The sequence below is a fragment of the Balaenoptera acutorostrata genome, chromosome 11, assembly GCF_949987535.1.
Source record: "Balaenoptera acutorostrata chromosome 11, mBalAcu1.1, whole genome shotgun sequence".
Classification (NCBI taxonomy): Eukaryota; Metazoa; Chordata; class Mammalia; order Artiodactyla; family Balaenopteridae; genus Balaenoptera; species Balaenoptera acutorostrata.
The window spans coordinates 60,397,531-60,411,479 of NC_080074.1; the positions used below are offsets into that span (position 1 = coordinate 60,397,531).

The window sequence follows — 13,949 nt, forward strand, 5'->3', positions numbered from 1 at the left end:
TGGGGTAGGGTCTCTATCTAAGCTAGAAGAGTAGACTCAGTCCTCAGATGAAGCTGTTGTGATTTCACTGACTGTATTCAGCTACCTGATAATGCTGGAGGAATGGTAGGAAGGAAGGTGGGCTGGGGGGAGAATGCAAACAGTTAATCAAAATGACAAAATAACCTTGGAGGTGGTAGGCTGGGGGCCAGGGTCTGAGGTGACATATTTTCCCTGTGAAAATTGGATACATCAGCAGGAAGTCAAACTAACTTCGTTTCACAAAGACACAAACTTGCAAAGCTTAATTTGTTTTTAATTCCACTGCCTTCAGGCCTCACATAAGGGACTATAAATTCCTGAAACTTCAGAACCAGGTGAGAAAAGATGCCAAAAAAAGTGATGGAAAAAGAGAGGCGCTGAGAGTAGAGGAATCCCGTTCCCCTCTTAAGGAGAATGTTAAAGCCAAGGACACTCCCGATCCCCAGAAAAGGAAGTAGCTGGATTCCAAAAAAGCACTTTTCCCTACCTTCTTGTTGTTCTTGTTATAGCCAAAAGTCGAAATCCCAGGCCTTGAAGTCACTGATAGCAGCATTTTCTCTTTAATGTTAGGAAGCTAAGAGACAGAAGAGGGGAAGAAGGAGAGGGAAAGGGAGAGGAAAGAGAGAGAGGGAGAGGGAGAGGGAGGGAAGGAGGGAGGGAGGAAGAGAAGGGAGAGGGAGAAAGGAGGGGGAGGAGAAAGGGGGAGAGAAGGAGGGGGGGAGTAAAGAATGAGCTAGGGCTGCTTGTTTACGTCACTGATAGAACTTAACCCCGAGTCTGAGTGAGGCTCTTCCACTGGGTCCTAATGCCCAAGATGTTTTTTTGGTTTTTTGTTTTTCTGTTTTCCCCCACAGGCTTAGCAGTTAAAGCAAAAGAAAAGTTCTTAGGTCTACCGCTTTCAACTCCATCACCTTTCCTATATGAACAAGTTCAGATTCCCACGAAAAAATGAGGATATTTTCTCCTTAGATCTCAGCTATAAGAAGATTCCAATCTTGATTTTAAAGGGGCCACTGGGACACTGCTTTGGAGAACGTGTGAAGAAAATCACAGTACTGAGAAAGAATATGTGAGGTGAGCTCAGGACTTACCCCCCACTTTATACTGATAGCGATCTTAACACACAAAGAAAGAACAAACAGAAGAGCTCACCAAAGAGCAGAGACAAGCAAAACAGAGGATGGGAAATAACTAGTTTCAGATCCTTGGATAGTTTTACTCCTCTTGGGTTATGCTGATGGGCTGATGCCTCTTAATCTTTTTCAGATTCTCCCAGGTATGCCTTAACACTTAAGAAGGAATTTTCAAACTGGACTATGTCATGAAACTTGGTGCCTAGTGCTTTCTTTTTTCTTTCCCCCAGCTTTATTGAGATATAATTGCCTAGTGATTTCTTCAATTGTAAGCTATCTTATTTGAATCTTTATCCCACTATTTCCTAGTCTTCAAGGTCTATGAAGCTGAACAATTAGTTACTCACCCAACCTGAAATTTATGCCCAAGCTGAAGTTCAGAGTTGGGATGTCTGCTTCAAGCTGTGAGCTGCAGAAAAAAATAAATAAATATTTTAAAAACATATGCTTCACAGAGAAGAAAAATACAAAGTTCTTAGGAAAGAAGAACATTAGAGTCAAGAAATGAACACAGTTGAAACACTCACCTCTAATACTTTCAAAGGAATGTCCTGTAGAAGGCAACTTAACAATAAAAGAAACTTGTTGGAAAACAAAAATTTAAGAATGATACCCAGTAATTTACCAATCCAGTCCAAGTAGAACAGGGATATAGAATGAAAGCCTTCAAATCACTTCTTAAGGCCCCCTCACAGCCATAGTGGATATTCTAAGTAATAAATTAACCCTGTCTGCTTTGCCACAAAAAACATTAAGACGAAACCGTCCCTTAAATGAAGTCCCAGTCTCTATTCTAGTTTTCCTGTCACCTTTTTGCTATAATAATGGGACAGACAGTACCAACAGTCTGCAGAGTAAATACACACATACCATACCCCCAATCTCTGACTTTCATTTCCAATAGGACAGGAAGTTCCTGCTCAGCTCAAGGGACACAGGAAGGGTGGGAACAGCCTCAATGTGGGAATTGCAACTGAGATTGGAAGCACAGCAGCCAAATGCAGTCAATAAATCAATAAAGGCATCTCTCAGTGATACCATATTTTTTTAAAGTCCCTTTTCTGCCCTCAGAGATTCTCATTCATGATATGCCAAGTTATCATTGCCATTTAGGTCCTTGGTTGATGTCTTCTCCCTTAGCCTAACAATGTGGTACAAAACCTTAATCTTTAAGGCCTGATTTATAATGGGATTTATAATAGCAGTCAACCTAATTTAATTTTTTAAAACTTCTCATATTCTCAACGTGTTGTGTTCTCTTACTGCACTCCTTAACGCTCAATGATATCTTAGAACTTAAAATAGTTAAAACCGTAAGTTTTAGAGAGCAGCAGACATGAGTTCAAATCCTGACACCACTGTTAGTTACTGTTTATTTAACTTTAGGCCAAGTTACTTAACATCTCTAATTTACTCATTTCCAAAATGGAGATAATACCTACTTCATTAGCCTTTGGAATCAAATCTAAGTTCTGGTTCGGTCCTGTCACTCACAAGCTGAGTGACACTGGGAGAATTCCCTCACATCTGAACCTTACTTCTCTCATCTGTAAAATACAGTAAATAAATAGTCTCTGCTTCCTAAAATTGTAGTGAAATGAAATAAGGCAATGTATATAAAGCCCTTAGGCAGGTATCTGGCACTTGGTACACACTCAACAGATGTTAGCTGCATTTTGATTAATTACCCTACTGTCTCCCAGTGTATCCCTCTGGGTATTGTATAACCCAGATTTTATGATCTGAAGTGAACATTTCCAAAAACTAGTATCTTAGTTACATTCAAAAGATCATACTAGGACTAGGCAGGCTAAACTATATAAGTGGAAATACTGAATAAGAAATTTCAGGAATCACCCAGTCCAATTTCATTTCTCTGCCTTCTATAAGCAAATAATCCAATTATTTGGAAATTCTTTTCATAACTCCCTATCTCTTGGAAATTGGTGGACCGTCTCATCTCTAGGAAAAAAAGGAAACAAAACAGTACAGAATCAAAGTACACTAGACAAGACATCCCAGCTCCCATTTCTCTAGAGTCCTACTACTCTAAGAAACTGAAATAGATCTAGAAAAAAGGAGGATCTTCATGTATCCTGAAATTTAACACCATTTTGCCATTCTAAAAGTAGAAAGTATCAGAAGGGAGATAAAGAAGGATCCAATTAAATAAATTCTATTTTGTAAATTCTATATAAATTCCATATGTATTTACTAATACAAAAACCTGTATGTTTATACTCTGATTATAAGTTTAGGGCCATAAAAGTAAAATGACCCAGATTTGGTGAACTGATGACAAAGGTCAATTATGTCAAAGAGCACCAACAGGACTGGAAACTACATCCTTTACTCTGGTAAGTATATTTTTAAAGGAGGCTATGGAATCTTGTGGAAGTGACAGAGAAGGTAATGGAGTTCTGTGGTTATATTCAGGAAGTATATGAGAAGAGGAAGAATCCTATTTCTTCCAGTGTGTTTACTTTGATCACCGCCCCCATCTGCTTTGCGCATTATATTGCTTACATTATTCCAGATTTAGTCAATGCCTCTCAAATTCTTGGTTCTCTTGAGCCCAGCACCCAAAAGTTGTTTTGAGTGGAAAAAGTAAAATAAGTTATTTGGAACATCTCTTGGAAGGAGACATTTATACCTCGGATTCAATATAGACTGGTTTGTGATTTCTTCAGAAAAACTGTAACAGGGAAGAACAAATCTGACTCCATATTGGACCTGTTTCTTTTACTTTAACCTTTGTATTCTATTGCTTTTGCTATAAGTTAAGAATGTTGCCTATAGCCTGAAATATACAGGATAGCCCATTCTCAAGGCTCTGACCTTTAAAGATATAAAACTTTTCCATTCGTACAGAGGTAAAAAGTTGTAGAACAGAGAATAACATTTGTCATGTTGGAGGTTTACAGGAACAACATGACCTGACCTACGTGGACAGATGCAAGAACAAAGGATTCTGACATGAAGAAGTTTGCAGCAACCAATCACACCCCCTCCCCTTTTAGTAAAAAAGAAGCCTAAATTCTAACTTGGGTAAGATGGTTCTTTAGGACACTAGTCCACCACTTCTTGGTCTGCTGGCTTTCTGAATAAAGTCACTATTCCTTGCCCCAACAGCTTGTCTCTCAGTTTACTGGCCTGTCCTTCGGCAAGCAGCACGAGCTTGGACTCAGTAACAAAACAACACTTTTAAGTATGTGTCTCAGGTAGAGAGCAGTTGGGGTCAGATCAACCCTGACTTGTATGTTGAAAGATGACTGCATGCAACTATTGGCCCCTCCACATCAGGGTGGAGAACTCAAGGAACTTATTACCTGCAGATATGCCAGACCCTAGTTGTAGGGCTAGAGCCAGGCTGATGTAGCACATGTGTCTGCCAGCAGTGAGACAGGGCCAAGTTTGTTAGTGGACCTCTGAATATGGTTCAGAGACCTGAACAAGTATATTAGGGCCAAGGGTTTTTTTTTTCCCCAGCTATTCATATTTTCTGTGGGGATTTCCCTGGCAGTCCAGTGGTTAAGACTCCGTACCTCCACTGCAGGGCGTGCGGGTTTGATCCCTGGTCAGGGAACTAAGATCGCGGCCAAAAAAATACATATACATATATTTTTAAAAATAAATATATAATATAAATATAAATTTATATTTATATAAATATAAATATATGTACTATATATATATATATATATATATATATATATATATATATATACACATACATACATATGTATTCTCTGTGGATTATCTTTCCTCCCACTGATTAACTTTTGTGCCCAAAAGTCTAGGTCATGAAAAAAGACCAAAAAGTTCAATTTATTTAACGGTAAAGAGATGAGGTAATGCCTTAAGAAGAAGTGAAAAAAAAAAAAGTTTAACACATCAGCTTCCTTAAGTAGGAAAATTTAAGGATCTGAATCAAACAACTAGAAAAGCTTAGCCCTGTCCCCTTCGAATGTAGGATGGAATGACAAAATTGGTCTAAAACTAGAAATGGGGAAAGTTTGGCCTCTCAACTCCTTGACTTAACTCATTGGAAAACAGGGGAAAAGACAGGCAACTCTGAAGAATTATTTATCTCATACCCTGGATATCAGTGCTAATAGTATATTCTCCTCTTCTATAACAACAGATATTTCTGGCCAAAACTTACTACAGAGACTATCCTAACAAAATTTTCAAGTAGACTTTTCCTTTGCCAGACACTAAAGAAATACAGGAATCAAATCATCTAGAATCACTGGACCAGAAAGTTAGTATAATGTAGAAAGAAAAGACTAGACTGGATTCTATGCATACCCAGAATGGACTGTATTGATGGGTAATATTATAGTCTCCAAATGTATGTTTCCTTTACACTTGAGACATTAATTTTGTTTGGCTTCAGCTATCCCTAAAATAAATAGCTCAGATGATCCCCATAAGGGTCCACAACTAAATTGAACAATTAGAACCAAATGAAATGGCTGCTTATGTAGGTTAAATATAAATCTTTTCAAATAGTCAAATACTGGTAATTTCATATGGTTAAATCTAACACTGCAAAAAGTGTGAGACTGTGGAGATGATAATGAGTCAGAATACTGATGAACTGGATAGTTCCTTTCCTTTGTCCTCCCTCATTTTCAGATTGAAAAAAAAAAAAAACCCAGAAAGGTAAACTCACTTGCATAAGGTCATAGGGGTCAAATATCTGACACCAGAATCCAGACTTTCTGTCTCAATTCAACATTGTTCCCATACCAATCTCATTTGACTGTAAAATTTAGAATTCTGATATATATATATATATCTTTTGGGGTCAGAAAAAATAAAGAAATAATCCTAGGATTTCAGAGGTGAAAGTTCAACTGTTTTCCTCAAATCAGCTTTTTATCTCAAGTGATAAAGCAGTGATACCTAATATTTTGGCCTATTCTTAAATTACACAATGGATACTATTTCTAGGGATAAACTTATAATGCAAACAAGAAGAAGATTTGTAGAAAACTACAGTTGTTGGGAAGTGCTGCTAATTAAGTATTCTAGATTCTACCTGAGGTTTAATTCATTATGTATTTAGAAGGTAATTTGCTTGAATTCTGCTTTCCTTCTGGGGATAATTTGTACCATACTCTGAAACTCTCAGATGAAACATAAGATTTGAATATAAGAAGTGGTTTCTAAAACATCAATATACATTATTTATAAGGTCACTAGTCACTGGCAGGGTTTACCAGAAGCATAAGCTTGATGAGGACGGGGACTGTGACTATTTCGTGTACCCCATTGTATCCCTAGCATTTAACAGTACCTGGCTAATTTAAAATTTAAAAATATTTGTCAGCAGTGACAACCTCCCCATGAGAACTTGCTTCTTGAAAAGGATCTCCTTCATCCCTATCTAGAAGAAGAGAAGAGGAGAGAGGAAACTCTGCCTAGTGCAGAGACCCAATTCCTACTTCATGGATGTGAAATGCCCAGGATGCTATAAAATCATCACTCTCTTTAGTCATGCACGAATACTAGGTTTGTGTGTTGGCTGCTCTACTGTCCTCTGGCAGCCTACAGGAGAAAAAGCAAAGCTTACAGAAAGATGCTCCTTCAGACAGAAGCAGCACTAAAAGCACCCTGAATCAGGATGAATGGGAAACCATTCCAACAAACACATTTTGGATACACACACAAACACAATTTTTTTTTTAATATTTGGTCAATGAACGAGTGGAATAATCTTGAACACTAAATTTACATCTGAAAAGATATTACTTCTTAAAAAACACTAATATAAAGCAGAAACTAACACATCATTGTAAAGCAATTATACTCCAATAAAGATGTTAAAAAAAAAAAACACTGAAAATAGTGTTGACAGTGATGGAATGGCACATTAGGACATCTAGGAGCTTTTTCCTTTATATTTACAATACATATTATTTTCCTTCTGTGGCTTATTTTTTTGTCATTAGGTAGTCAGAAAGCTTGAATTTACTTGTGTCTCTCATCTGTGTACTAGATAAAACTATACCCCCATCATCACATAAAAAGATACCACCTCAAAAGGCCCATTATAAATTTGTATTCCCATAGCATTTTGTACAAAATTTTTGCAGGCTTTTAACTCTACTTACTGCCCTCCCTCTTGTACCCAGACGGTGAGTTCCTAGGAAGCAGGCAGCAACTTTATTCATCTTTTTATCTTTAACACCTAAACATAATTTATGCTCAAGAATGTTAGCTGTAAGAATACAATTTTCAATTTCTTTTAAGTATCTCCAATGGGAAAGTGAATCTCAATGAACATTAAGAGAACACTGCCACCAACTGGATAATATAGGTCATGCACCCTTTAGCAAATACCAGGAAGAGAAAGCACAGAATTTGTATATAGGTAACTCAGAAGTTTGAAATTTAAACCCAGCTCTATCATTTGCTGTGTTAAATTGGAAAATCTCAATTTTTTAAAACATCATTTTCCCCTTCTACAAAATGGGCATAGTATCTGTTCTATTTCTCAGGGACAATCATGACAGTCAAATTAGATAATGACTGTAAAAGTACTTTATTGATTACAAAGCATTTTCCAAGTGTGAGACCACAGTTGATATTTACTACGCCATGTCGAGTATAACAAATCCATCTTTTTTTTTAATTGAATATTTTATTAACATAATAGTTGTCTAAACAAATCCATCTTATTCCTTACCGCAAATCTCAGTAAATAACCTTCAGTTTGAGAATCAGAGCCAACTCATAAAATTTTAGATGCCTAATGGCAAATTTCTTTCTTTATATGTTAATGTGGACTCACTATCATTAACTTATTGAAATGTGTTGTTGAACATAAAAATATATGTTAAAATTAAAACGACTTGGCTTCCCTGGTGGCGCAGTTGTTGAGAATCTGCCTGCCAATGCAGGGGACACGGGTTCGAGCCCCGGTCTGGGAAGATCCCACATGCCGCGGAGCAACTAGGCCCGTGAGCCACAGCTACTGAGCCTGCGCGTCTGGAGCCTGTGCTCCGCAACAAGAGAGGCCGCAATCGTGAGAGGCCCGCGCACCGCGATGAAGAGTGGTCCCCGCTTGCCGCAACTAGAGAAAGCCCTTGCACAGAAACGAAGACTCAACACAGCCAAAAATAAAATAAAATAAATAAATAAATAATGATAATAAAAATACAGGAATTCCTTTAAAAAAAAAAAACTACTTGGAGATACCATTTCTCACCTACCAGACTGGCAAAAATCCAAAAGCTTCACAACAAGCTGAGTTGTCAACCACGTTGGAGAGACTGTGGTAAAAAGGCTGTCATATATTGTTTGTGGAAATAGAAAATAGCATAACTCCTTTTGCACTATTTAGCAAAATTACATATGCACCCTTCAACCTAACAGTTCTACTTCCAGGAATATATTCCAAAGATACAATGGCAAAAATAAGAAACAACAATATGTACAAGGCATATTCAGACCAGTAAGCAAGGAAGCTATCAAAGAATACTGGGGTTGTTTTACTGCACACTTTAAATTTGTACTCTTAAAATGAGATTTGAATTTTTATTGAGTACCTTTAAAAAGGTAGCATCAAAATCATAAAATTAACATCTGTTATGAATCATATCTAAAACTGGGTTTAAACAGAAATTTTACTTCCTGATTTAATTTCAGGGGAACTAATGTTTAGGAAAGCTATTAGGTGAATGTTTATTTATTTATTTATTTATATTTTTTTATACAGCAGGTTCTTATTAGTCATCAATTTTATACACATCAGTGTATACATGTCAATTCCAATCGCCCGATTCATCACACCACCATCCCCACCCCCCTGCGGCTTTCCCCCTTTGGTGTCCATACATTTGTTCTCTACATCTGTGTCTCAACTTCTGCCCTGCAAACCGGTTCATCTGTACCATTTTTCTAGGTTCCACATACAAGCGTTAATATACGATATTTGTTTTTCTCTTTCTGACTTACTTCACTCTGTAGGACAGTCTCTAGATCCATCCACGTCTCAACAAATGACCCAATTTCGTTCCTTTTTATGGCTGAGTAATATTCCATTGTATATATGTACCACATCTTCTTTATCCATGCGTCTGTCGATGGGCATTTAGGTTGCTTCCATGACCTGGCTATTGTAAACAGTGCTGCAATGAACACTGGGGTGCACGTGCCTTTCTGAATTAAGATTTTCTCTGGGTATATGCCCAGTAGTGGGATTGCTGGATCATATTGGTAATTCTATTTTTAGTTTTTTAAGGAACCTCCATACTGGTCTCCACAGTGGCTGTATCAATTTACATTCTCACCAACAGTGCAAGAGAGTTCCCTTTTCTCCACACCCTCTCCAGCATTTGTTGTTTGTAGATTTTCTGATGATGCCCATTCTAACTGGTGTGAGGTAATACCTCATTGTAGTTTTGATTTGCATTTCTCTAATAATCAGTGCTGTTGAGCAGCTTTTCAAGTGCTTCTTGGCCATCTGTATGTCTTCTTTGGAGAAATGTCTATTTAGCTCTTCTGCCCACTTTTGGATTGGGTTGTTTGTTTCTTTAATATTGAGCTGCATGAGCTGTTTGTATATTTTGGAGATTAATCCTTTGTCCGTTGATTCGTTTGCAAATATTTTCTCCCATTCTGAGGGTTATCTTTTCGTCTTGTTTATGGTTTCCTTTGCTGTGCAAAAGCTCTGAAGTTTCATTAGGTCCCATTTGTTTATTTTTGTTTTTATTTCCATTACTCTAGGAGGTGGATCAAAAAAGATCTTGCTATGATTTATGTCGAAGAGTGTTCTTCCTATGTTTTCCTCTAAGAGTTTTATAGTGTCCAGTCTTACATTTAGGTCTCGAATCCATTTTGAGTTTATTTTTGTGTATGGTGTTAGGGAGTATTCTAATTTCATTCTTTTACATGTAGCTGTCCAGTTTTCCCAGCACCACTTATCGAAGACACTGTCTTTTCTCCATTGTATATCCTTGCCTCCTTTGTCATAGATTAGTTGACCATAGGTGCGTGGGTTTATCTCTGGGCTTTCTACCTTGTTCCATTGATCTATGTTTCTGTTTTTGTGCCAGTACCATATTGTCTTGATTACTGTAGCTTTGTAGTATAGTCTGAAGTCAGGGAGTCTGATTCCTCCAGCTCCATTTTTTTCCCTCAAGACTGCTTTGGCTATTCGGGGTCTTTTGTGTCTCCATACAAATTTTAAGATTTTTTGTTCCAGTTCCATAAAAAATGCCATTGGTAATTTGATAGGGATTGCATTGAATCTGTAGATTGCTTTGGGCAGTAGAGTCATTTTCACAATATTGATTCTTCCAATCCAAGAACATGGTATATCTCTCCATCTGTTGGTATCATCTTTAATTTCTTTCATCAGTGTCTTACAGTTTTCTGCATACAGGTCTTTTGTCTCCCTAGGTAGGTTTATTCCTAGGTATTTTATTATTTTTGTTGCAATGGTAAATGGGAGTGTTTCCTTAATTTCTCTTTCAGATTTTTCATCATTAGTGTATAGGAATGCAAGAGATTTCTGTGCATTAATTTTGTATCCTGCAACTTTACCAAATCCATTGATTAGCTCTAGTAGTTTTCTGGTGGCATTTTTAGGATTCTCTATGTATAGTATCATGTCATCTGCAAACAGTGACAGTTTTACTTCTTCTTTTCCAATTTGTATTCTTCTTATATCTTTTTCTTCTCTGATTGCCGTGGCTAGGACTTCCAAAACTATGTTGAATAATAGTGGTGAGAGTGGACATCCTTGTCTTGTTCCTGATCTTAGAGGAGATGCTTTCAGTTTTTCACCATTGAGAATGATGTTTGCTGTGGGTTGAGGTAGGTTCCCTCTATGCCCACTTTCTGGAGAGTTTTTATCATAAATGGGTGTTGAATTTTGTCAAAAGCTTTTTCTGCATCTATTGAGGTGATCATATGGTTTTTATTCTTCAACTTGTTAATATGGTGTATCACATTGATTGATTTGCGTATATTGAAGAATCCTTGCATCCCTGGGATAAATCCCACTTGATCATGGTGTATGATCTTTTTAATGTGTTGTTGGATTCTGTTTGCTAGTATTTTGTTGAGGATTTTTGTATCTATATTCATCAGTGATATTGGTCTGTAATTTTCTTTCTTGTAGTATCTTTGTCTGGTTTTGGTATCAGGGTGATGGTGGCCTCACAGAATGAGTTTGGGAGTGTTCCTTCCTCTGCAAGTTTTTGGAAGAGTTTGAGAAGCATGGGTGTTAGCTCTTCTCTAAATGTTTGATAGAATTCACCTGTGAAGCCATCTGGTCCTGGACTTTTGTTTGTTGGAAGATTTTTTTTTTTAACATTTATTTTATTTATTTATTTATTTATTTTTGGCTGTGTTGGGTCTTTGTTTCTGTGCGAGGGCTTTCTCTAGTTGTGGCAAGCGGGGGCTACTCTTCATCGTGGTGCACGGGCCTTTCACTGTCGCGGCCTCTCTTGTTGTGGAGCACAGGCTCCAGACGCGCAGGCTCAGTAGTTGTGGCTCATGGGCCTAGCTGCTCCGCGGCATGGGGGATCTTCCCAGACCAGGGCTCGAAACCCATGTCCCCTGCACTGGCAGGCAGATTCTCAACCACTGCACCACTAGGGAAGCCCCTGTTGGAAAATTTTTAATCAGAGTTTCAATTTCATTACTTGTGATTGGTCAGTTCATATTTTCTATTTCTTCCTGGTTCAGTCTTGGAAGGTTATACCTTTCTAAGAATTTGTCCATTTCTTCCAGGTTGTCCATTTTATTGGCATAGAGTTGCTTGTAGTAGTCTCTTAGGATGCTTTGTATTTCTGAGGTATCTGTTGTAACTTCTCCTTTTTCATTTCTAATTTTATTGATTTGAGTCCTCTCCCTCTTTTTCTTGATGAGTCTGGCTAATGGTTTATCAATTTTGTTTATCTTCTCAAAGAACCAGCTTTTAGTTTTATTGATCTTTGCTATTGTTTTGTTTCTATTTCATTTATTTCTGCTCTGATCTTTATGATTTCTTTCTTTCTGCTAACTTTGGGTTTTGTTTGTTCTTCTTTCTCTAGTTCCTTTAGGTGTAAGGTTAGATTGTTTATTTGAGATTTTTCTTGTTTCTTGAGGTAGGCTTGTATAGCTATAAACTTCCCTCTTAGAACTGCTTTTGCTGCATCCCATAGGTTTTGGATCATTGTGTTTTCATTGTCATTTGTCTCTAGGTATTTTTTGATTTCCTCTTTGGTTTCTTCAGTGATCTCTTGGTTATTTAGTAACGTATTGTTTAGACTCCATGTGTTTGTGTTTTTTATGTTTTTTCTCCTGTAACTTATTTCTAATCTCATAGCGTTGTGGTCAGAAAAGATGCCTGATATGATTTCAATTTTCTTAAATTTACTGAGGCTTGATTTGTGACCCAAGATGTGATCTATCCTGGAGAATGTTCCATGCGCACTTGAGAAGAAAGTGTAACCTGCTGTTTTTGGATGGAATGTCCTATAAATATCAATTAAATCTATCTGGTCTATTGTGTCATTTAAAGCTTCTGTTTCCTTATTTATTTTCATTTTGGATGATCTGTTCATTGGTGTAAGTGAGGTGTTAAAGTCCCCCACTATTATTGTGTTACTGTCGATTTCCTCTTTTATAGCTGTTAGTAGTTGCCTTATGTATCGAGGTGCTCCTATGTTGGGTGCATATATATTTATAATTGTTATATCTTCTTCTTAGATTGATCCCTTGATCATCATGTAGTGTCCTTCCCTGTCTCTTGTAACATTCTTTACTTTAAAGTCATTTTATCTGATATGAGTATTGCTACTCCAGCTTTCTTTTGATTTCCATTTGCATAGAATATCTTTTTCCATCTCCTCACTTTCAGTCTGTATGTGTCCCTAGGTCTGAAGTGGATCTCCTGTAGACAGCATATATATGGGTCTTGTTTTTGTATCCATTCAGCAAGCCTGTGTCTTTTGGTTGGAGCATTTAATCCATTCACGTTTAAGGTAATTATCGATATGTATGTTCCTATTACCATTTTCTTAATTGTTTTGGGTTTGTTTTTGTAGGTCCTTTTCTTCTCTTGTGTTTCCCAGTTAGAGAAGTTCTTTTAGTATTTGTTGTAGAGCTGGTTTGGTGGTGCTGAATTCTCTAAGCTTTTGCTTGTCTGTAAAGCTTTTGATTTCTCCATCGAATCTGAATGAGATCCTTGCCAGGTAGAGTAATCTTGGTTGTAGGTTCTTCCCTTTCATCACTTGAAGTATATCATGCCACTCCCTTCTGGCTTGTAGAGCTTCTGCTGAGAAATCAGCTGTTAACCTTATGGGAGTTCCCGTGTATGTTATTTGTCATTTTTCCCTTGCTGCTTTCAATAATTTTTCTTTGTCTTTAATTTCTGCCAATTTGATTACTATGTGTCTCGGCGTGTTTCTCCTTGGGTTTATCCTGTATGGGATTCGCTGTGCTTCCTGGACTTGGGTGGCTATTTCCTTTCCCATGTTAGGGAAGTTTTTGACTATAATCTCTTCAAATATTTTCTTGGGTCCTTTCTCTCTCTCTTCCTCTTCTGGGACCCCTATAATGCGAATGTTGTTGCATTAAATGTTGTCCCAGAGGTCTCTTAGGCTGTCTTCATTTCTTTTCATTCTTTTTTCTTTAGTCTGTTCCGCAGCAGTGAATTCCACCATTCTGTCTTCCAGGTCACTTATCCGTTCTTCTGCCTCAGTTATTCTGCTATTGATTCCTTCTAGTGTAGTTTTCGTTTCAGTTATTGTATTGTTCATTCTTTAATTCTTCTAGGTCTTTGTTAAACAT

The 13,949-nt window shown here is 37.4% G+C and overlaps 1 protein-coding gene and 1 pseudogene across 5 annotated transcripts in view; one reads left to right on the plus strand and one right to left on the minus strand.

The window, feature by feature from the left end:
- RBMS2 (RNA binding motif single stranded interacting protein 2) overlaps positions 1-13,949 on the minus strand; it is an 87,646-nt gene that overhangs the window by 57,604 nt on the left and 16,093 nt on the right. The window contains exons 1-3 of one of the 5 annotated variants that reach the window (XM_007179616.2): positions 1,682-2,011; positions 1,502-1,563; positions 509-595 (exon numbers count right to left, since the gene is read on the minus strand). In XM_007179616.2, the coding sequence (XP_007179678.1) occupies positions 509-574 (66 nt within the window). In that variant the 5' untranslated portion in view covers positions 575-595; positions 1,502-1,563; positions 1,682-2,011. Of the gene's footprint in view, positions 1-508; positions 714-1,501; positions 1,564-1,681; positions 2,012-13,949 lie in introns of those variants that run through there. The other 4 variants (XM_007179617.3, XM_007179619.2, XM_057557226.1 and 1 more) reach the window with 4 other exon arrangements.
- On the plus strand, positions 5,629-6,769 carry LOC103014757 (40S ribosomal protein S27-like; annotated as a pseudogene).